The 25,138-nt window shown below is 36.3% G+C and overlaps 1 protein-coding gene across 1 annotated transcript; it reads right to left on the minus strand.

The window, feature by feature from the left end:
• Positions 1 to 305: 305 nt before the first annotated feature.
• On the minus strand, positions 306 to 24,562 carry POGLUT1 (protein O-glucosyltransferase 1). Its single transcript, XM_044666758.1, has 11 exons — positions 24,481 to 24,562; positions 22,886 to 22,976; positions 19,611 to 19,754; positions 14,458 to 14,593; positions 12,773 to 12,894; positions 10,321 to 10,380; positions 8,106 to 8,205; positions 5,241 to 5,299; positions 4,585 to 4,752; positions 3,179 to 3,235; positions 306 to 2,334 (listed from the first exon to the last, which is right to left on the minus strand). Exons 1-11 carry the CDS (start codon positions 24,560 to 24,562, stop codon positions 2,178 to 2,180), a joined length of 1,176 nt encoding a protein of 391 aa, XP_044522693.1. The 3' UTR covers positions 306 to 2,177.
• Between the last annotated feature and the right edge of the window lie 576 nt (positions 24,563 to 25,138).

Consider the following 25,138-nt stretch of genomic DNA (forward strand, 5'->3'; position numbering starts at 1 on the left):
GGCTCAGCTAGTGATAGTGTGGGAGGTGAGGTGAAGTGCTGAGTATCAGGGTTGGTATAATTAGTTGATGTTTTCTCCTAAATTTAAACCTTTTAGATTCAGTGTCCTAGCCCAGTATTATCAAACTCAAATAGAAAAGGTAAGCATACCTATTGACTTAGAAAACCCCAAATTAACATTATTATTATAAATAAAAATTAATCTTAGAGATTTTATACTAAATTTATAAGTATTTATTAGTGAAGAGAAAGAAAGCAAGAAATAAGGTTTCTAGCCTTTCTAACTTAGAGATTACAAATTGTGGTTCTTAGATTGGGTGGCCTGTGCTTGCCAGAGATGGCAACAGATAAGCCCCAGGATGGCTCTGAGAGAGCTCCTTTCACAAGCCCAAAAAATGGTAGAGAGAGGGCCAGCTTGCTTCACTTGATGGCTTTTTAAGCTCAGTCTAAATCCTTCCCTAAACTTCAGTTCCTACATTTCACATCCCTTGACTACCACCGGTCGGGAATCTCACCTGCCACACAGGCAAATTAAGACACAAGACTGTGACCACTATTACATGAGACTTCCAGGCCTAGATATTTAATTCACATGATCATCTATGTTGTATTATATTTTTATTTGACTAAACATTTCCCAATTACATTTTAATCTCTTTCAGGCTGCAGTGGGTAGTTTTGTAGGCTCCTTCAGCTGTCATTTACACCTCTGTCCTAGACCATGGAGACAGCTAAAACTGCTTTATTTTTGGCACATAATTTATATCTTCCCCCTCCTCCCATACTTCACTATTGTATCATGGAAGGCTTCTTTAGAGATCTCACTGTAATCTAAAAAGTTGGAAGAAAAAAAGAAATATTTGGGAGTCTAACATGATCTTACAATGAAAGAATTCTTTACTATACAGAAGTGAGTTATAGGAGAGTCTCACAGAGCTACAAATCTCAGCTGATGACATTTACTGAAGTGAACTGTTGGTATTGCCCACAAAATATACCCTCATGATAAATATTACTGATGCCAATTCCAGTAAATGGGAGTCATTCACTTGTAATAGCTCCTCCTGCCCATTTTTTAAAAGGTACATGAGTTCTTGAAACTGTTTTGAAGAACCAAATTTGTCCTCTTGCTAGATTCTTCCTCTCAAAGGTGACCTTCCATCTGCTCTGTATGTGTCTTGTATGTACCTATTTAGATACGTTGTAAACTGCTTTAAGACAAGGATTGTTTTTGTTTTTATTTCTTTTCCCAGTCTTTAGCATAGTAGCTAGCACATAGTAAGTCCTTAATAAATGCTTGTTAATTGATTATATAAACCCCAAAAAATGATTTCTGAGAATAGGTTAGAAGAGAGTAAGGATTAGAAGTCCAACTGCAATAATTAAGAACTAGTTCCTTTCTACACAAAAATATAAAATCTTCCCCAAGTATAGAAATGTTTACATTTTTTAAAAAAGTTTAAAAAAATTAATTGCATGATATAAATGATCCCCAAATATTTTATATACATCAGCCAGACTTAGCTGGATCAAACCAGGGGAAACAGCAGAATTCTAGAGATAAAACCCATTATATTCCTAAATGCCTATTTGTTTACTCTGGATAATGTGCCCAATAGGTCCCAAAAGACATTTTGCATTTAACAATGATCATAAATGAAATGACCATTACAATTCTTACATAGACAAGTAAAATGAGGCATAATCGTACAGAGCCAATCTAAGACACAGACAAATAAAAACTCACATAGTCTGGTTTTTTTTGGTCCCTATTTAACCTACAGGGGAAAATGTTGCTTCTATGATCATAAACTAGAATTAAAAGATATCTTGGAGAGTATCCAATCCAACTCCTTCATTTTATAGATGAATACACTGAGGCACAAAAAGCTTACTGATTTGCTGAACAGAGTCAGAGAATTAGAACCAAGGTCCTCTGACTACAAATCTGGCTTCCAAGTCTATGTTCTATTATTGTATGACTGATAATCTGGATCTTTCTTGAGTCTCTGATTGCAGAAAGATAAGGAAAACCAGTTATTTGGTAGGTATTAGATAATGTGTAACATATAAGTTACCAAAGTAAATTATAATCTCATCCAAATGAATGAGATAATCTGCATCTTTCCATGAAGATATCCAAATGAAGTCATTCTACCACAAGGATAAAAGTAGTTCTTAAAGTTCTGTTTTCAAAAGTTTGGGAGTTATTTTGCCATAGTCTTTCTTTTTCTTCACTTTGTAGGACAAAGCTTTGGAATATTCAGTCAACAAAATTTTCCAGTAACAGGAAATGTCCTCCATCTGCAAATGGTTGATGATAAATTGTTGCCCTCTGTAGGTAAAAGTGATAACAATAAGTCAATCATTAATGGAATCTAAAACTAATATATTAAACACATGTATTTGTAAAAAGATCTTAAAAAAATTTTTTTTCCCTTAAAAATCTGATGCCTAGGAAAGCTAAAGTCTGACAGATTACTAAGGTCAGGACCAATGTGTTTGTTTTGTTTTAATTTTTATTTTTGTATGATAGCCTTAATCTTCATTCTAAAACACATGCAGAAAGAGTTCTTTGCATTGTCTTAGAAAGGCCCTAACAAGGTATACACCATTTTTTGCAACTTTCATTCCTCTACTGAATTAGTCATTAGTATTTTAGGAACATAGACTCTATAGACTCCTGCCTAAACCATAGACTAGCTAGCTTCCCTTGAATGAAGGTGAATCCTTTTACATCATGCCCATGATAATATTAAGAAATCTTTATGGAGAACAGGGATTCTTAACCTGGTCTATAGACAGAATTCAGGGGGTCCATGAATTTGTGTGTATAAAAAAAAGTTACATCTTCATTTTCCCTAACTTTTTGTTGAAGCAACTTTTCTTTCAATTATGACCACAGGCAACAAACCATATTTCATTGGCTTCACCAGACTACCAAAAGAGTGGGGGACACAAAAAAGGCTAAGAATCTTTGATACAAAATATACTGGAATAAAAGGGGTAATAAACAAGGCAAGAAGTGTTTATTAAGCACTTACGATATGTTTCAAATGATGTTAAGCAAAAAGAAAGATGTTCCTCTGTCCTCAAGAAGCATACATTCTAATCAGGGAAAATAACACAGAGGAGAAAGGAGAGTAGCAAATAAAAAGAAGAAAGGAAATAAAACTTACCTCTCAGCAATCTGTTGGGCTAGATCATCATTTTCCTTCACAAATTGTAGAAGTTCCCTAATATTAAAATATAAAATTATACCATATAAGAATGACACAAAATTACTCTAATTGAGGATGGGGACACACAAATAGCTCTAGACTTGTGAGATGTCAGGTGTTCTCCTTAAAGTGGGGACAAGGAAATAGATAACAAAAGTCACCAACAAGTTAAAAGTCATTCAATTTAGGGTTGACCATGTTTTTTCCCCCTAGAAATATATTCAATTTACCTGTAATGAAATAAAAGACCAGGACATTTCAAAATTCAGTATTCAGTAAATACAACAACTAGAAACTATAAGGCAGTTTTCTGTTATAATTAATTAAGGCAGAGAGAAGAAAAAGCAAACTGGGGTAAAGCTAAGAGATTGAAAAGAGCAAATTGAAATACTGAAGGGAGAGATAAAAAGAGAAACAAAGGAGAACAGCAGAAATGGCCAGTTCAGTGTGGGGCTATGGGTACTATGGTAATTTAGCAATGAAATCTGAAATTCTGATTAGCCTCAGGCCACTCAGAATCTTCCTTTATATAACAGGAAACCACTAGGCCTATTTTAAAAAAAATTTATAAAGCTTACTTTTGAAAAGCCTTTTTTTTCATGGAATCATAAAGGTTATATATGTGTGTGTGTGTGTGTGTGTGTGTGTGTGTGTGTGTGTGTGTGTGTGTGTATAACTTAAAAGATTTTTAGAAATTTACTTTGGGTTTTTCAAAGTATCAATTTGCTAGCTCCATCTTAGACTTTTTTTTTTTTAATTTATAATTTTTTTTTAAAACCCTTACCTTCCATCTTGGAGTCAATACCGTGTATTGGCTCCAAGGCAGAAGAGCGGTAAGGGTGGGCAAAGGAGTCAAGTGACTTGCCCAGAGTCACACAGCTGGGAAGTGTCTGAGGTCAGATTTGAACCTAGGACCTCCCGTCTCTAGGCCTGGCTCTCAATCCACTGAGCTACCCAGCTGCCCCTCCATCTTAGACTTTTTGACAATTTAAGAGATAACTGGTAGGTGTTTGCTCTCAAAGAAATTATGGCTGCCTTGTTTTACAATGCTTGAATGAACTTACTAGACTAAAATGGACTTTTATTGGATGCAAGTTCCTTGAGAAAAAGATTATTTCTTATTTATTTTCCCTAGCACCTCCAACAGTTCACTTCGTATATATGGTAGGTATATAATGACTGATGAATTTGTTCTACACCAAATTCCATTTGAGATCCAATTGTTTTAAATAGTGAAGTAACATATATATCTGTGACTCAAAACAGTCAAAATAAAAACATCCATTAAAAAAAAAAAGAAACTTTCAGAAAGAAATGGGAACAGCAAAATGATTAGGAACAAACTGATTAACAGAGCCTCATACCCGACATTGGAGAGGTCTGTATTGACTGGGATGTAGTGAACCCATGGCTTCAGCTGTGCATAGAAGAATTCTTGCCATTCCTCACCTACATGAAAGACTAGTGAGCCACATAGGAAGAGGTGTTTGAATCGGAAACTTGCAGCTACCCCCCGAAAATTAAACAGGTATCTGAAAAAGAGAAAATTAGTGCTAAATATTTCCGGACACAAATGACAACTTTTTTTTTTTCATTCATCTATTTCTTCTCTTCTCCCTCTGATCATGTCTTTCCTATTTCTATTCTCTTCCCTCCTTGTCTTTCTAAACTCTGCTGTAGGTAGAGTTGACTCCCTCTAGGTAGCTTTCAACTCAGGCCATGAACATAAGATTTTCTCTTGTTCCCTATATAATTAGCCTCTAGTTTTAAAAATGGTCTGAACAAATATTTGCTTGAATTGTGATCCAAAGGAGTTTTGGCATGGTTGTCTGTGAAGATCTCCACTGACTTCAAATATCTCTAAAAAAGATTTATTTCTAAGCTAAATATTACTTAATATGATTTTACTCTTAAATTTCAGTCAGGCCTTGAGTGCTAGAGCTGACTCACCAAAAGCTAATGCACAAATCAATATTGGGGGAAAAGAAAGATGAATGGATATATCTAACTGAAACCTTACTTATACTTGCAGTGATCCACAAGTGGGACTTCCTTAGCAGGTGGTTTTCCAAGAGTATCCTTTAAATTAGAAAGAAATTTTTAAAATTAACTTCATGTAATTCAGTTTTGAATAATTTCTGTTGAACAGTTATGGATTAGCAATTAATCTAAAAATAATTAATTATCTAATAATAAGCAATTAATAACTGATCTACAATATTTCAAATTCCTGACTCACAAAGACAACTGTGTAACTATAGCCCAGAGAGATATAAATTTAAAGATATCAAAAAGTGAATAGAAAATAGATGATATGTAGCAGAAACAATCCACTGAAGGAAATAACGTGTAACCAGTGATACACTTAATTAAAAAATCATTATCATATAAAAGTGATGCTCTGCCTAGAGTCTAGAAAACACATTTAAAAGTAAATATTTTCCAATGTTTCTTTACCCAAGACAATTCAGCTGGAAAGAGTGCCCTGATTCTGGATAACTAGTATCAATTCTTTAGATGAAATATCCCTCAAATGGAAGTGTAATCATACTTCCCTAGTTATCCTAATATAATGGAAATAACCCTTCTTTTTCTTTTTTGTTTTTTAAACCCTTACCTGATGTCTTAAATATCAATTCTAAAACAGAAGAGAGATAAGAGCCAGGCAAATGAGGTTAAATGAGTTGCCCAGAGACACGCAACCAGAAGTGTCTGGTAAGATCTAAACACAAGTCCTCCCAACTCCAGGCCTGTGCTACCTAGTTGCTTACCTAACTCTTAAAACAAACAAAAAAAAAAAATAAGTCATATGTATATAAGTATATAGATACAAATATAAATATAGATAATGCTTTATGGTTTACAAAACTCTTTCTTCATGACAACTTTGAGAGGCAGGGAAGGCAGGTAGGTAGCTAAGATAGGTACTAGTATAACCATTTTACAAATGAGAAAACAATTTCAGAAAGATTGCTTGCCCATGCTAACTAATAAGGGAAATCAAAACTAAGTTTTTCTGACTAGATTAGCTATTCTTAACCTAGGATCCACAGATAGATTTCAGGGAGTCAGTAAGTTTGAATACAGAGAATGCTACATCTATATTTCAATATAACTGGTTTCCTTTGTTATCCTATGCATTTAAAAACATGATTCTGAGAAGGGGTCATAGACTGTACTAGACTGCAAAAGAGGTTTATGACACAAAAATCGGGAAGAACCACTGGTCTAGGCTAAGTGCTATTTCTATTAAATAAATTGTCTTAATAGCATCCAGCTCCTTTTGCTTACCAAACAACCATATAAATATTTATAATTTGGTCTCAAGGGTGGATTTACTCACCCAGAAGATGAGATTCACACAGGTGACTCATATCAATTATCTTACTAGGTATTTCTTCCAACAAAATTAAGTAAGTTGGAATTGTTTTATCTATCAATTTTAGGAACCTGACTATTACTAACGGTCTTGTCACTTTTAAGTATGTGAATAAAAATGAGTCACTTGATCCTTGAACTTTTTTACACCCCCAAATTAAAAAGAGTCCTTCCATAAATAATCCCATTATGAGCATGCCATCTCGTTTCTCATTCTCTTTCATTCTTTTCTCTCTCTCTCTCTTTTCAATTCATGCAAAAGCATTTTAATTTTATGTAATTAAAATGGCCTATTTTGGCTAAGAACGTTAGAGGGGAAAAGGTACCTCCCTCTCATTCTCTTTTTTAATCAGAGGACCTCATATTCACATTATATTGGAGTAGGAGGTTGGCATACAAAATAGGGTGCTGACCTCAGGACCAGATAGCTTTGAGTTCAAATCCCACCTCAGATAATTGTCCAGCTGTGTGACTCTGGACAATTCATTTAAACTGTCTCATATTTATTTTCCTTAACTGTCAAATTAAAATAATAATAGCAACAACTTCACAAGGTTATTGTGAGGTTCAAATGAGATCATATATTTAAAGTGCTGTGCAAATTTAAAGAGCTATATAATTACTATTTAATTACTCAAGTTGTATATCTACTAAAAGCTCATCATGACATGACATACATTGGTTCAAATCTAAGTTCTACCAAACTGTCCCCGCTCCCAGGTTTTCTACAAGTTCTCATACAAAAAGAGAGACCCTTTCTCTATGATTTTTATGTCCTCAACTTTATCAGATATTGAACTACTGTTTTCAATTAATACTAGTTCTTGCTTAGATAATCTATATCAGTGATCTACTTTTCAGTTTTATAACCAGTATCAGTTTTGATAAGTACTTCTTTATAATTTGCACTTTGGTAATATTATGTCCCCTTAGAATTATTTTTTTTCCCATTATTTCATTTGAGCTTCTAGACCTTTATTCTTCCAAATGAATTCTGAGTTACTTGGAAAAGAGAAATAATTTCAACTACAGTGCCTCCTTGTTCAGAGATGATTTGCATTGTATCATTTGGAATCTTGGTTGATCACTCTATTGATCAGAGTTCCTAAGCCTTTCAAAAATATTGTAGCATTTTTTTTATAATGGTGTTATTACTGTACTCTCCTGCTCACTTCACTTTACACTGGTTCATATAAGTCTTCCCAATTCCATTCATCTGTCACATAGCTAGAGTTTCTCCAGGGAATTAGAAGCTATCCTGGCAGAGAGTATCAGCATCATTTTGACAAATGAATGCATATATAGGGCACACACTTTCATTCCACCATAAAAACTACCAGGAATAATGCTGATTTGACTTGCAATATTAACCAAAAAAATTATCTCTGAATTGGAAATTACTAATATGTTGAATAGCCTTCATTTTTTCCCTATCACCCAAAGAAAATCTAGCTTGGAATTCCATGCAAAGAACAACACCCATTGCACTGAATTTGTCAATAATTACTTTCTCAGATTTCCAGGCCTGATTCTTAGTGTATTCTGCATCAACAAGTCCTGGGTTTTCCCGAGATAGAAGGATTAGAGGATCTCTCTCTGGACTTGTCCTATAAAAGAAACAGATCACATAATGTCCTTTGAAATTCTCCATAATGACTACTAAAGAGTAATTTTTTAAAAATGACATTTAATTAAGCAACTTAGAGTTTTCAAACTGCTTATATATATATATACATATATATATATATATATATATATATCAATGAGGATCCAGAGTTATTGCGAGGATCAAAAGAGATAATATATATAAAGTGCTCTGCAAACCTTAAAGATTTATAAACATTAATTATTATTAATAAGATATTTACTCATCTTATTTGAACTTCATATAACTGCAAGGAAAGTACTGTAAGCATGGTTATCCTTATTTTACAGGTGAGGAAACAGGTTAATTTTAATTAACTTTATTTCTTAAACATTTTTTAAGGAATCTAGTGGTTTTTTATTTGTGATCTTTGACCAAGTTTTCCAAAGGGAAAAAAACTTCACTATTCCTGTGATATTAGTTGATAAAATCAAGGAGCTACTAAAAAAAGGTCTTGCTCATATCCTGAACATGAGGATAAAAAGTGATATGCTATTATCAGTGAACTTCTATAAAAGCTACATGGTTGTTTCATCTATCCAGATATGAAATTCCTATTTGGTAGAATCAATCAATCGATAAGCACTTATAAGTCCCTACTACTATCAGGCAGTGTGCTAAGTATCAGAGATATATACATAAAATGAAAAATTCATTTCTCAGAATTAGTTTTAGTCTAATTTCTGCCACTAATTAAATAACAAATTACTAGTTATACAAGACTTATCTCCACTCTAAGCTTCGGTTTGTCTCATATGAAAAATAATGAAGTTATACTAGATTATCTCTTAGGTTCCCTTCAGCTCCCGACATTTTATGGTTTTCAAATCTGTATAGTACCTTTGTTATACTTGACTGAATCTCAGAGTAGGAAATACCTAATATACCCATAGATTAACAGAATAATCTCTATGACATCTCTGACAAGTGCTTGTCCTAGCTTTGCTTGAAAATTTTCAGTCACAAAAAAAAATCTCTTTCTAAGGCAGCCCATCCCACTTTTTATAAAGAGAGGCTACTAAATGTGGCAGCCAGGTAGTACAGTGGATAGAGTGCTGGGCCTGGCATCAAGAAGACTCATCTTTAGGAGTTCAAATCCAGCTTCAGACACTTACTAGCTATATGATCCCGGACAAGTCACTTAACCTGTTTACCTCAGTTTTCTTGTACAAGGAAATGGCAAACCATCCCAGTATCTCTGCCAAGAAAACCCCAAATAGGGTCATAAAGGGTTAGACATGACTGAAATGACGACAACAACAACAAATAACTGTAAATAAATTCTTCTTTTTTTGGAGCTGAAGTCTGCTTCTCTGCAATGCTCATCCACTGTTCCCAATTCTGTCAACAGGGATAAAAAAGATTAAGTCTAGACTCTCTGCTACAGAATAAACTTCTCATCTCCAGATGAAATATCCTTAGTTCCTTCCAACAGAGCTCATGTGGCACAATCTCTAAAATGCCCTAACCAGCCTGACTGACTTTCTCTGTGCTCCAATTTTGTCAATGTTTTTCCTACAATGTGGGATCCAAAATGGAACACAATACTATTACTACAGTGGCTTGTCCAGGGTATAGTACAAAGGGACTTTTACCTCTTTCATTTTAACACTGTGGCTCCCTTCATCTAGTATAAAAGCACATCAGCTTTTCTGGTTGCCAAGTCATTTTTTAACTCAACAAGTCAACAAATTATAGTATAACCTCCTTGATTTCTTTCACTTGAATTGTTGCCTAGATATGCTTTTTCTCTATTTTTCCCTGGCCTTGAGAAACTGAATTTATAATCCAAGTATAAAATTTAAAATTTTTCTTTATATTTCATCTTCTTGTATTTAGCCTAAGCAGCAAAATAGTGCTATATAGTGCCAGGTCTGGAATCAAGAAAACCTGAGGGGGTTGAACTACATATTCTCTCAACCAGTTCTAACATTCATTGTTTTTGTTTATTTATCACAAAGTTTGAATTTACCTTGGATTTACAATGTCTATGGACATTGTTTATATCTTCCTTAAAGTTGCATTATTCCATGACATAACTTGGGAGACTCTCTTGGATGCCAAAAGACATACTCACCTAGACCCCCTAAAGTATCCTCTGGATATTTTCCTTTCCCATGGCCACTTTTCTGCAGACCTAAAATACATACATGTCAATCAGAAATAGCTATGTCACTCCTCTGTTAAAAAAAAAACAAACCTTCAATGGCACTACTGAGTAAAGCGAAAAGTAAATCTTTTCCTCTAGCATTCAATGCCCTCCATCATTTGGTACCACCCTACCTTTCCAGCTTTATCGCACACTCTTCATACTCCATGCTAGGATCAAACTAAACCACCTGTCTCCCCCACCACCCATACACAATCTGCATACTTCCTCTAATAGGCCTTTCTCTCATTGTTTCCCGGTCTCAATATTTTGTATCACTCCTTACCAGGCAACAAAAACTTCTGGCAATTACATGCCTCTAAAATCATAAAACAGTCAAGAAATGATGAACAGGATGGTTTCAGAAAAACCTGGAAAGACTTCTGCAAACTGATGCAAAGTAAAGTAAGCAGAACCAGGAGGACACTGTACACAACAACAGCAATAATGCATGATGGTCAGCTGTGAAAGACTTAGCTACTCTGATCGAGACAATGATCTGAGATAATTCCAGAGGACTAATGATGAAAAATGCTATCCTGTGCCAGGGAGAGAACTGATGATATCTTCATGCACACTGAAGCACACTTTTAAATTTTCTTGGGGATTTTTGTGTTTTCTTTTACATGGCTATTATGGATATGTTTTGTATGATCTCACATATATAATTAATATCATATTGCTTGCCTTCTCACAGGTGGGAAGGACAGAGAGAATTTAGAACTCAAAATTTTTAAAAAAATTACATATATTTGAAAAATAATTAACAAAATAAATAAAAATGAGGGACAGCTAGGTATAGTGGATAGAGTGTCAGGCATGGAGTCAGGAGGACCTCAGTTCAAATCTGGCCTCAAACACCTCCTAGCTGTGTGACCCTGGACAAGTCACTTAACCCGAACTGCCTGGTCCTTGCTGCCCTTAGAATCGATACTAAGATAAAAAGGTAAGGGCCAAAAAATAAATAAATAAATTTTTATTTTAAAGAATTATAAAGCAGGTTAAATATTTATAAAGGAGGTAATATGCTTTGAAAAAGGTATTAACTCTATGCAACTTTTTAGTTTACAAATAATCGAATTTTAAAAATAAGTAATTTTAAGACAATTATTTGTTTTAAAAGATGTGAAAAGAACATGTAAAAGACCATATGCTTATGGAAGGGATAGATAAGTTAAAGAGAACAAAATTTAAAAAATCATTGGATATGGTATTAGGAGGAGGTCACTGGTGATCTCTGAAAAAAAACAGAAAGTCAGTTTTCAAGAAAGAGAGAATAGGAAAAAGTAATAAGGAAATGGAGACATTGAGTATAGATAACTTTATCATGAAATTTTGTAATAAAGGAAGGTAGATAAATTGGACAATAACTGGAAGGGGTGAAGGGTGCAAGGAAAGGTCTTTTTGTGGTTTGCTTATTTGTTGTAGACACAGGAAGGAGGCACTAGAATGTAATTTCACAAGGGTAGAGACCCTGTCATTTAATATGTTTTCTCTCTCATTTTTCTCACCTTTCATACTCTGCATATACTTCATTGCTCTGCAAACAGTACATGATTAAACAATGTTTATTGAATTGAATTGAATATAGGGTCATAAGACATAAACTGATTCATTCTTGCTTTACTGAGTTTCCAAAAAGTACCATCAACCTACTCTATTTCCACATTACAAAATATAGTTTTTTACTTTCTCAGAAAAGTGGCCTTTTCAACTTTCTCAGAAAAAGTAACAACTCGAGAATAGTTGAACAAAATGTGGTTTGGGAATATAATAAACTATTATTGCTACACTGCAGATAACTATGAAAAAAGTCAGAGCAACATGGAAAGGGTGATATGAAATGATACAATGTTAAAAAAGCAGAGCCCAAGAACAATATCCACAATGACTGTAACAAGGTAAATGATAGCCTAAAAAGGTAACAAAACTCTGGTCAAATGCAACAATGTTACTATCATACTATCAGAATTAAAGGCATCCTTCCTGTTAACAACAGAGAAACTAAACTTTTCATGGAATGAACCTTCTAAGGAACTTGAGGGATGTGTTTGTTGTGTTTGAATAAAATGTGTTTATAAATTAAAAATAAAAGTTAGCAAAGGTACTTAGATAAAAGTAAATACTGTAAATTTCATTATACACTAAAATATGGCCAAATGTGCAATAAATGCCTTTAGATTGAGCTGGCATTTTAACATACCAGCAAAGTAATATATAGGCCAAAATCATTACGTACAAATAAATGATGCCTTGGACAAACCTCCTGAGTTTGAGATATCTATTATGGCTTCTTTCTAAATTATTCATTTTTGTCTTCTTAGTGTTATAGGGTCTGCAAAGGAATATAAGCAGGAAAATAATCCTCTGAAAATCTTACCTTGCAAGATCTTCTCTTAAAAGATCCCATCGCCCAAGACCCGTCGGATAAATTGGCCAAACAGCTGGTCCCCCTTCCCAAAATGTCCATGCAGGATACATGATATCATGGTACTCATTAGTCTTCAACAGAAACATAAAAATCACTCTAAAGCGATCTCAGGATGAAGTGACAAGAACCAAACTATATTCATTTCCACAAGTTTCCCAACAAGGTCTTCATTTTTTCAAGTATTTCTTTATTCCAGAAATTTTGTTCCCCTCTTTGTGATGTCTAGAAACAAAATGGCAAAGCTGGCTATGGATGGATTTAAATTACTACTGTTTTACTAATGGAAAAGATGAGCATAAAACTATTGGATTCTTCAACTCAAGAAAATAATTCAATAATAACAATAACAATAACAATAACCAATGTATTCAGGGGCTGTCAGGTTTCAGTTATAATACCTGGTGTGTTCTTTCTATAAACACTTGCTTTAAATAGCTTCATGAGTGTTTCTCATCTCCCAAAACATTGAAGTGCCTTGAGGACAAGATCTATGTCATATATACTTCTTTTGTATCTCCTCCTGCCCCCTGGGTCTAATATAGCTGTTCAAAAGATATCGGTTAACTAATTAAGAATTCAGAACCTAAATTAGGGTAGAATAAGGTGGGATGCTTAATAAATATGGGGTGGTCAGGTGGTGCAAGCTTGGAATCAGAAAAATACATCTTAAAAGGTTTAAATCTGGCCTCAAACACTTACTAGCTGTGTAACCATGGGCAAGTTACTTTACCCTGCCTGCCTCAGTTTCCTCATCTGTAAAATGAGCTGGAGAAGGAAATGGCAAATCACTCTAGAATCTCTGCCATAAAAGCCCTAAATAGGGTCAGAAAGAATCCAACAAGACTGAAATAACTGGATAACAAAGGTGGGAAGTTCTCCATTTTTTCAGGAAGATCTAGTTACTTTTTAGATTTGTTCCTGATGAAACTGTTATTAGATACATTTCACTTTCCCAATTTTCCTGTGTAAATGGAGTAAAAAATATTTTTCTCTCCGTCTTCTCTCCCATAATGGCACACACAATCCATTTAGCTCCTACCATAACACGGGGGCTCAATAAATGTGACAACTACATTTATGTGGTAAAAATTCTCTAATCCATGTTCTAGACCAGTGATGGCAAACCTATGGCATGGGCGCCAAAGATGGCATGCAGATCACTCTCTGTAGGCACCCCACCACTCTTCTTTCCTCCTTCTCTCCTGCCCCAGAGTCTGTTACTAGAAAGGCAGAAGGGCTCAGGTGGAGCTGCTCCCCTCTCTCTCTCTACACTTGCTGGGGACATTCTTCACACCACCCGCCACTCTGCCCAGCAGCCAAATGGGAGCACTTTCCCCCTCCCCTGGGTGGGGTAAGGGGGAGGTGAGGCGTGCCCGCACTGGGTGGTGGGGAGGGGCATAGTCTTGGAGGTGGGGGGGGAGGCAAGGCATGGCACTCCTCTAAAAGGTTCACCATCACTGTTCTAGACAATAAACATATAAAAATAACCAGTAAACATTGCAAACTTCAGGCAAGGAGAAAAATGGAAAAATTAGTTATGGTGCTTCTTCCCATATCATAGTAAGAGTAATGATAAAACATATAAACATGAAGTAAATGTAGCTTTCCTGGCACAGTGAATTCTTTTTTCTCACCTTGCTGAAGGAAAAGACTGGAATGATAGGTTCCATCCACTTAGGAACCTGGGGATAATCCCGAACATTGATCACCATCTCCATGTCAGGAAGGTGGTTGATTACTTCCAAAATGAAGTGCTCCACACCACTGCACCTGCCAAGCATAAAAATCAGAAAATTCACCATAGCAACACTTTTGCCTAGGCATAGGTGGGGTCCCTATTAGCCTCTTGAGGAAGAGCGAAAGCATGTTCATAATACTCAGCTGCTGGGAAGCTGGGAGGGTTGATTTTCAGGAAGCAGGACCTATTCCACTTTATATTATTATGTATGTTATTTATTTCTGATTGCTGAATAAACTGTTCATCAATTGGTTCACTTATTACAAGAATTCCTGTTGAAATATTGATCCTTTGTTCCTGCTTTTGCCTTCCCCAGCTGGTGTTCTTGCATTCTGCCACTTTTAAGGTGTCCTTGGGAAGTGCCATCCATATGCACAAGTCATGGGGAACATACAGGAAGAAGGGCTGGGCTCTAGTCCTAGTTCTTTGATTATCTCCCTCTATCACCTTTGTCAAATCACTTAACCTCTCTGGGACTCAATTTCCTTATCTGTAAACTGGATTTGGTGATCTCTCAAGCTCCTTCTTGTTTAAACTTTCTAAATTTCGAAGATGACCCATACTAGCTGTGTGACCTCAGGCAAACTAATTAACCACTCTGAATTTCAATTTACACTTCTATAAATGGAGAAACTACTTGTGCTATTTCTGCACAGGGCTGTCATGAGGGAAAGTATTCCATAAACTTCAATGGGCTAATGGAATGGGAATTATTATTGTTATTATGATTAGACTGGAAACCCAAGTTGTTAGTGTTCTACCTTACCCAAAGGTTTGGCTTCAAGTTGTAATATAATGCCACCAATTTAACTTCATAATCATGAAACTCTCAAGGAGTTCTTTTAATTAGTTTTTCCTTCATTCTAGTTTAGATAACCTTTAAAGACCACCCCCCACCAATTTCTATCACATGCAACCTGAAAACAAAGACAGCATTAAAATCAATTAATGAGTCAAATGCTATTATCATAAAATAATATATTTAGGTTCCTTTAGCGTTTCCTTAATTCAAAAATGTGGCTCTATAGTCATTCAACAACCACTAATTCAGCATTTAAAATTGTAAAGTAATATGCTGGGACGTAAGAGGTATAATAAAATAATTAAGATATATAAGACCTGATCTTATGAAGGTAGGTTTAGTTTGTGTTTCTTTCATCCTCCTCCTTAGTCTATTACCATACATTCTCCCAACCCCAACCATGTATTCTGGCATTCCATTAGGATGGAATGTATTAAAGGAATGTTATACAAAGCTAATGAACAATTCTTGAAAGCTACTTTACAGCAGTAAAGTTAAAACACAGTAAAATATGCTATTTTTCAACTGGAGCCCTTCAAATCTCTGAAATTCAGTTCTCTTGCCTCTCTGAAATTCAGTTCTTTGAGTTTTAGGTACCCCTTTGCAAAGGCACCTGTTTCATTACTAAGCAAAATCTTTCTGTTCTGCTTTGAAATTCTAAATATTTATTTTAGCTTCCACCATGCCCTGGGTTATTTTTTTCAAAATCATTAAAGTGTAAAGTGATTACAATTTCTCAAACTTACATAAATCATAACAAGATGGAAATCCACTTTAAGGCAATCTGAGATATTAAACCATCTATTACAAAATCTCAGATTTATTTGGAATTTTTAAACTTGATGCTATAAGTATATTCATATTATCCCTATGTAAAAGGCTTTGTAAATCTTAAAATGCTATATAAATACTACCTATTATTATTGTCTGAATGCCAGAATCCTCTTAGGCCCAGATCTGATCCTATCACTTCTCTTCCAAAACATTCCATGTTGCTTTCTTTAGCCTAGCATTCAAGAATATCCATAATAGGCTTTCTAAAATTCTTTTTTGTTTATTGGCTTATTTTAAAAATCTATTCTTTTTAATTGAGATATTTCTTATTTTTAAATAAAAATTCTTCTTTAAAAAAAGAATATCCATAGCAACCAATCAACAACACTTACTAGGTGCTAAACCCTGTGTTAGACCCAGAGAATACAAATACAAAAGAAAGACAGTCTCTGCTCTCAGAGAGCTTATGTCCAAATGAGGGACACATGTTCATAGAACAATACATACAGACTACACAAAATAAATGGAGGAGGGCAAGGGGGGGCCAACAACTAGGAATCTGGAAAGGTCTTTTCAAGGAGATACTAACTTGAGCTTTACTTTAAAGAGAGCTAAGGGTTCCAAGAGGAAGAGATAAAAAGGGAGATTTTGCAAGCATGAAAGGCATCGAGGCAAGGGAAGAAATATGTTAAGGGAAAAGCAAATAGGAAAAGTTTGGCTGAAGCATGAAATATGTGAGAAAAAGTAATGTCTGGAATGTCTAGAATCTTTTTTCTCTGAGGTTTGCCTCAAATTCCACCTTCCAGACCGTGAGGAGCTTGAAATGTCAAACAAAGTAGGTTGTATCTTATCCTAAGGATAGTAAGTCAGCAAAACTTCTTGACCGAGGGAATAATGTGTTCAGACTTTGAATTTTAAGACTATTAATTTGTTTGCTGTAAAGGAGGGCTTAGAGAGAAAAGATACCAGATGCGTAAAGACCAATTAAGAGACTTTTGCAATAGTCCAGGAGAAATGGGGATAAGGACTTAAAGGAGGATGGTTACAGAGATATGGGGATCAATGAAAGAAATATAGAGGCCTTGACAATTGATGAGACTGAGATTGGGAGAAGCTTGGGAGTCAAGAGAGAATGAAGAGTTCAATATACACATTCTACTACTATTTCCTTTCTACTATCTCTCTGAGGCAGCTAGGTATTGCAATGAACAGAGCTGAACCTAGAGCCAGAAAGACCTGAGTTCAAATATGGCCTCAGACACTTCCTAGCTGTATGATCCTGGGCAAGTCATTTAACCTCTGTCTGACTCAGTTTCCCCCTTGGTTAAATGGAGATAATAATAGAACCTACTTTATATGGTAGTTGAGGATAAAATGACATGATATTTATAAAGTACTTTGTACAGTGTCTGGCACTTAGAAGGTACTTAATAAAAGCTTCTTTCTTTCCTTCCATCTTTTGGGGAATGGGATATTTTGTAAAGTACTTTGCAAATCTTAAGGCTCTATATAAATGCTAGTCATTACTATTATTAGTAGTCTCTTCCTTCTATTAATTATTGCCAATTTATCATGTATATATCTTATTTGTATATAGTACTCTGCATATGGTTTCCCTTCCTGGACTGTGAACTCCTTAAGAAGAGGGCCTATCTTTCCCCAGGGCTTAGCACAGTACTTGGCATATTATAGGTGCTTAATAAATATTTATTGACTCATTAGCCTTGCCCAAGGTCATACATATCAATCCAGGGACAGAATCAGGACTAGAATTCATGTTGCCTAACACCTACTATACGGATTTTTTTTCTGTAAGGTTAAAATCGAATTCCACCTTCACTGTGAAGTATTCTTAATGCCCTTAATCAATAATGATCTTTTCCCTTCATGTCCTTGAAATGGACCAAAATATTTTGACTCTTACTGAAATAATTACCTGGGCCTATGATATAAATGGTTAAGAGGCTTTAAAAACTTAAAATGTTCATTAAGGACTGAATAGTAGGTATGACTACAAATTTGAATAGTGTCTATAATTTGTGTCCTACATTTGTTTCTAGCATCTAAAATACCCACCCCCTTTCCTGGAAACCTGTTCTACACAACACTTCTATTTTTTGCTCCAAAAAATTTCTAAATGTTATTGGTATCTTTGTTTTCATATCCCCTTCATCATTTAAAATAAGCTTCTCCATCTTAGTGTGGCTATAATCACCTTCAGTCCCTGCTCCTGGGGACAAGAGTCAGGATAAAGCTGCCTGGGTGCCTATATCAATTCTAGTATCATCATGGGGAGATCCAGAGAGCATGGCAGAGGGAAGGGAAGGCACCAGGCTGCCTAAGGAGGGGAGGGCTGGCTAAGGTCAGAAACGCAGCAGGTCAAAGGTTCCATGATGATCAGAAGTGAGACAGGGAGACTCATTCTCAACACAGACACATACACACACACACCATGTGCACAAGTGTAACATGTATACAGCATACATAGAGAAAGAGATGTGAGTCTATATATAAAATATCCAGCATAAAAAAGAAACTTATTAGTTGAGTTAGTAGCATATGTAAATAATCCAAATCCCATCTCCTCCACTTCTTCAAGAAGGAAGGGAAGAACATTTTTCCAACTTTTCTCCAAGGTCAATTATTCTCTCTTGTCCCTAAAGAGTTGTCTGTTTAAAATACCTTGACAATTTTCTCCAAATAAGCCTGTTTAGGACAACTTATTTCTGTACCTTTATTTCTACTTTCATCTGATTCTCAAAAATAGCAAGAGAAATTTAAGTGTACAAATGGTAGAGTAGTTCATACCACAACACTGCAAAAGAGAAATATAGGTTTTTGATAAAGAGAGGTCTTAAAGAAAGATTATTATTGCAGTTTCAAAAAACATTCAAGGGTTTTTGAAAAGGAAAGACACCTGTGTAGGAGACAGCTTTTTGGTTTGCAGCTTAGGATATTTCTTTCTTTCTTTTTTTAATCCTTATTTTCTGTCTTAGTAAGAACTCTAAGACAGACGAGCAAGGACAAGGCAATCCCAGTTAAGTGACTTGCCCAGGGTCACACAGTTAGGAAGAGAGCAGCTTTTAATCCAGGTCCTCCTGACTCCAGGCCTCAGATGCTTATAGCTACCCCCAGTTGCCATCTTAGCCTCTTGATGGTACACTAATAGCTCAGGCCTGATACTGAAAGTTGGTTTAGCTTCAGCTATTCCCATGAATCACCACTGATTATCCTCCATCACTCTTCTTCACTCTTCTTGCCCAGCCTTCTCCTGCATATATTTTCTGTACGGAAGGAAACAGATAGAAATATAGCTAGCTTATTGATGACCTCAGGAAAGGAAGGGCACAGTCACAGAAATAGCTATGATACTGCCAAGATCAGAACTGATGCAAGACTGGGTTTATCTATGATAAAATGTGTATCTATAACAAGACAAGAAGAAGCATAAATATATTCTGCATGTCTCTTACCTTGCAGGGAACATGCAATCTTGTTCCCTGTACAATTCATTCTTGATAATCTGATAGTGTGTCCCTAGCTTCCGGCTAACCATATTGGTCATCATCTCTTTGGAGATGCCTCCTTGGAAGGGGGCCAAATCCTTCTCCATAACACTGAAAAAGAATGAAAATTACCCATAAGTATAAACTAAGGAGAAGACACCACTTTGTCTGCTCCCTGTTTTAATATTGTTCTCATGTGTAGAGTAGGGATGACAGGTGGATAGTTCAAATACTCCACTGGTTGTCACCTTTTTTTTTTAAAACCTCGACCTTCCATCTTAGAATCAATACTACGTATTGGTTTCGAGACAGAAGAGTAGTAAGGGCAAGGCAATTAGGGTTAAGTAATTTGCCCAGGATCACACAGCTAGGAAGTACTACCTGATCTACCTAGCTGCCCCATACAGGTCTTCTTGTAACATCAGAAGAAAGGGTCTCTGGCACACTGGGTAGATCCAGTGGTGAACTCTTGGGAGGACATGGGCATACTGGCATTGGCATAGGACTGACAGGTTGCAATCAGTATTGCGAGTGAAAACATGGAATTCACAAACCATTGGGGATCTTAATAATGGGGTTAGGATTAGAGAGTACAATAAGGAAGAGTGCTTTGTATGCATGTAACTTTTTGTCTATTAAGGTAAAGTTTCTTAATTCAGGGTCTATGAATTTATGAAATTTTGATAATTATTTCAATGTAATTCTTTCCTTTGTCATCCTATGTATTTTATTTTCTGTATTTAAAAACATTATTCCAAGAAGAGGTATTGCCCAAGAGGTCCATTACACAAAAAAGGACAAGAACTCCCAAATTAAGGATTGCTAAATGACAAATACTCCTGTAAAGCCATATACAAATAAAAAGCAAATCCATTCATAGTTTTCCCCCTATCCATTCTAGAATGCTTTTCCCTATCCTATATCCTTATAGACTCAGCTTAATACCCACCTGTTCCATTAAGTCTTTTTTATCAACTCACAACCACAAATTAAGCTACTAAAATGTGATCTAACATTTATTTACATATCATATGGAATTGATACGTTTGATTGACTGTTGATCTATTTCCTGTGCTCTACCCTTGTCTATTCAATTAGATTACAAGCTTCAGGAGAGCAGGAAGGATGCCTAATATTTCTTTTTCTCCATATTCTCAGTACTTAAAATAGTGGTAAGTGGTGATTTTCAACTTAGAGCTGGAAGGGACATCAGAAGTCATATAACTCTACTTTTTATTTTACTACCAAGATAAAGGACAGTGAATGACTTGCCCACAGTCAAATGTGTAAGGCTAGGACCTGAATGTACATCTTCTGACTCTGAATCCACCTCTCTTTCCTACTTAAATGCCTGCTAACTTTTTCTTTAAAGAAACATAATCATAAAACATTAATAGAACCCACAATGTTCAAATCAGAAGAGACTGTGGAATCATCCATAACTCTCATTTCATAGAAGAGGTAACAGAAACCCAAAGAGGGGAATGATTTGTTGGAGGTAACAAGATCACTTGGTAACAATGTCTCTTTGTCTCAAACATCTACCTACAGATCTTTCCATTCTATCATAATTCCCTATGTAAAGGGAAATAGTTGGTCCCTTATTTTCTAACTTTTAAAGTACAATTCCAAAAAGAAAGAGTTTTCTCACAGAGGGCTGAAGGCTTTTCATGCTTATGAAAAGATAACTGAGGCTTTAGAAACTTAGACTGGAACCCATAAGGTATCATTCATTCTAGTGCCTGAAAGTCCTTTTGATATTCAAAAACCTTACTTTTGTTCTCATAAGGATTAAACTACCTCATTCCATAAAATCTGAAGAATATATTTAGAGCCATGTATTTCATTTTTCCCAAACTTTCTCCTTCTAGCCTTCTTCTTCCTACTTCCAACCAAAAAAAAACCAAAAAACAGAATTAAGGTCTAGTTGGATTTTTGTGGGGAATAGCAAAAACTTTTAAAAAATATTCTTGTATGATGATCAACTATGAAGGACTAAACTATTATTAGCAAAACAAGGTTCCAAGATAACCCTAAGGGACTCATGATTGCTATCCACATCCAAAGAAGGAGCTGTTAAATCTGAATGCAGATCAAAGCATGTCATCTTTCACTTTATTTCCTTTATGAGTTGTTTTTTTTTTTATCAGTTGTGTGATATAGCATGAGGAAAATGGAACTATGTACTGAATGAAAGCACTGGTACAACCTATATCAGACTTGATATAGCCTTGGGGAAGAGGGAGGGAAGAGAATCTGAACTGAAAAATGTTAGAAAACAATTGTCGAAAATTATTTCTACCTGTAATTGAAAAAAATTTTTTGAAAAGTTAAAAAATATTCACTGGAAAAAAAATTTAAGAAATGAAAGGTAATTCATTGGTGACAGCTTTAATCAATTTTTTTTAAACACTTACATTCTGTCTTAGAACCAATACTCTGTATTGGTTCCAAGGCAGAAGAGGAGTAAGGGCTAGGCTATAGGGGTTAAGTGACTTGCCTAGGGTCACACAGCTAGGAAGTGTCTGAGGCTAGATTTAAACCTAGGACCTCCTGTTTCTAGGCCTGGCCCTCAAAGCACTGAGCTACCCAGTTGCCCCACCCCCAATCAAATTTTAAGTGACTGATTTTAAGAGACAATTTTAGGAAATAAATTTTAAGATTCTGAATGAAATAGTCAAAATACCTCACCAAGAAGAAAATTATTTTGGAGGCTCTACCTGAAAAGGTGAGAATAAGATACTCTTTTTGTTTGTTTTAAATCTTTTGAAAGAGTCTTGCCTAAATTATGTTATATGTCCAAATACTGATAAGAAACCTATGTCCAATACTAGGTATTAAGTTCTGGATTCAGAGTTTATAGAATCAGAGTCAGAAGAACTAGATTTAATTGAGGTTCTGCTATTTATTTGTTGTGTCACGTTGGGTTGGGAAAATGCCTAAAGACTTGGGTCTAAATTTCCACATCTGTAAAAATAAGGGGGTTGAAATAGATCATTTTTAAGGTTCACACTAACAGTATATATTACTTGAAAAGTCATCCATTTCTGAGTCTGAGGCTTTTCTAGCCTTTAAAAGCCCTTCATTAAAAATTGCCTTAAAAGACATTCTAATCTCCATTTATTGGTTTTAAGACATAAAGATATTAAATCCAGAACATACATGTAATGGAATTATTAAACATTGTAAACAATATATAAATGAGAAGCAAAACCTGTCAGACAGAATGAAAGAAAACTTACCCAAGGTGGCAGCTGCAGTTTTCCCTTGGACATGGCTGGTAATTCTCTACAGACTTGTTAATTTGGTCAATAAATCCTTTCCACTTTGTACCTAAAGAAGAAAAGTCAAAGACAGATGGACAATAACTAATAATAATAATAATAATAATAGTTAGCACTTACATAGTGCTTTATGGTTTGGAAAATGCTGTATATAAGTAATCTCATTTATTAATCTCATTACCTTTCATTTCATATATAAGGAGATATATATACACCTCATTATAGTACATAATAATACCTCATATATATGAGGTACTATTAAAATCCTCATTTTACAGATGACAGAGGTTACAGTGATTTATCCAGGTTCACACAGTTAGTGAGAGGCAGATTTTGAACTCAGGTCTATCAGAATCCAAGCCCCACATTCTGTCCACTGACCATTTACCACCCCGCTAATTAAAGCAAGTGCACAAAATTGAGGGATGACCAAAATCAGTAGAGCTAGTTTTGGTGTCCAGGAATCAAAATTCAAATCCCATCTCTTATCTGTGTGACCTTGGGAAAATAATTTAACTTCTCCCATTCTTCTTATCTGTAAACTGAAATCGAGGAACTAGATGACCCTTTCCAGCTCTAAAGTTATGAGGAAAAATTCTTCTCTGTTGCTATGCATCATTTTCTTCAGCAAGCCTGTCCTGTCTCATCTGCCAGATAATCTGCCTTCTTCCCTCAAACAAGCCCTCCCAATCTAGTTGTCACATTTTATCACACAACCAGTCAAACTAGACTGTTACTCCCTGTCTCGGAACCACAGAAACTTTCCCTTGGCTTTTCATTCTCTGAAATCTTTAAAAAAAGAACACAGAGCCTCAAGCCTTTGGGAGGCTTTCCTAAGGAGCCTAGCTTAGTCTGGACACATCGATCCATGCCTCGCGAGAGCAAAGCCGCAAACCCTTGGGCATTTGGGGTCCCAGAAATAATTTTTGTGCTCTCACCTCATCCATAACACTGGGACACCCTGGGCATTGGAGAATTAGTTACACTTTTAATTTTTTTTTTTACTCAATCCAGCTCACAACCAGTACCTCACGTGAAACCACATTTTACCGTGGTTCCTTTGTCTCCTGCGCTCCTCTGGTGTCCAGCATTTGATCCATTGATCTCTCCAGGGAAAAGTGTTTGGGGAATCAGGTTGATCAAGGGGCAGGGAGTCAAAAACGCAGATATATCTGCGCTCGAGTTTCGGTTCTGTTACCAGATTGCTCTGTGCCTAGGAATGTCACTTCTGTCTGAGGGGCGCCCTTTACTCATTAGTAAAAGGAAAGGGGAAAACCAGATGATCTCAGATGTTCCTTCCCAGCTCTAATGATCTGGGACTCCGGGAATGCACTGCCAACTGCGCCCGCCGCCGCCACCGCCCCAGCCCCTAGTCCAGCCCTCGGCCCCAGCCTGGCCCCTGGCCCCGGCCATTCCCACCCCTCAACCTCCGCCCCAACCCAGCGAGAGATGAAGGTGGAAAACAGCTAGGGTCTTTCCTCCTCATCCCATTTCCAGCGAGGCCGGTTTAGCTTCCTCCAAAAAGCGAGCACTGAGCTTTTCCTGACGCTCACCTGGGTCCTTCAGTCGACTCTGAGTCACCGGGAGCAGCAGCAGCAACCACAACTGCAACCACGAGGGCAGCGGCAGCGCCATCGGGGACAACCCCGTAGCTGCTCCCGGAGCCCAGGAGGAAGAACTGCCCCGCACAAAGATGGCGGCGAAGGAGCAGGCCCACGTGGGGCTGCATTGTACCCGCACAAAGATGGGGGCCCGAGGGACTTCTCAGAACCCTGAGTTTATGAACTGACGGACTGTGCAATTGTTGGGTTTTGGGATCCCTCCTCCATCTCTCCTGGTGGCGGTGCACGTCCTTTCGTGGCACTTGAGGGGGATTTAGATAATCATTGATTCCACTAAGTTGTTGTTGGGTAGCAGGGGATATCTAGTCTCGCTCATTCGCTTTCTCCTCCAGCGAATAGGCTCCCAGTAAGGAAGCTGACAGGAGGGCAAAAGACGCCAGAGACAAAGCTGTCCAGGAGAGGAGCATGCGCAGTATCTCTCTAGTCATCTCAAATCACTCCCCCACCTCCACCCCCGACAACATGCGCATGCATGCATTCATTCATTCATTCAATTTCCTTATTTTTGTTGTTGGCATCTTCATTCTCCCAACCTTTGGGTTCATAACCCTTAAGAGTTATCCTTGGCTCTATCCTTGACTTAATTAAT

Source organism: Gracilinanus agilis, chromosome 3 (genome assembly GCF_016433145.1).
Source record: "Gracilinanus agilis isolate LMUSP501 chromosome 3, AgileGrace, whole genome shotgun sequence".
Lineage (NCBI taxonomy): Eukaryota > Metazoa > Chordata > Mammalia > Didelphimorphia > Didelphidae > Gracilinanus > Gracilinanus agilis.

What these genes read in the sequence shown, in the direction of transcription:
- POGLUT1 (XM_044666758.1), bottom strand. Translation starts at nt 24,562, where the DNA reads ATGGCGCTGCCGCTGCCCTCGTGGTTGCAGTTGTGGTTGCTGCTGCTG. An exon ending in ACAGACCTCTCCAATGTCGG is followed by an intron (nt 3,236 to 4,584) that starts GTATGAGGCTCT and finishes TTTTAATATTAG; the next exon opens with GGAACTTCTACAATTTGTGA. An exon ending in GCCCAACAGATTGCTGAGAG is followed by an intron (nt 2,335 to 3,178) that starts GTAAGTTTTATT and finishes TTTTACCTACAG; the next exon opens with AGGGCAACAATTTATCATCA.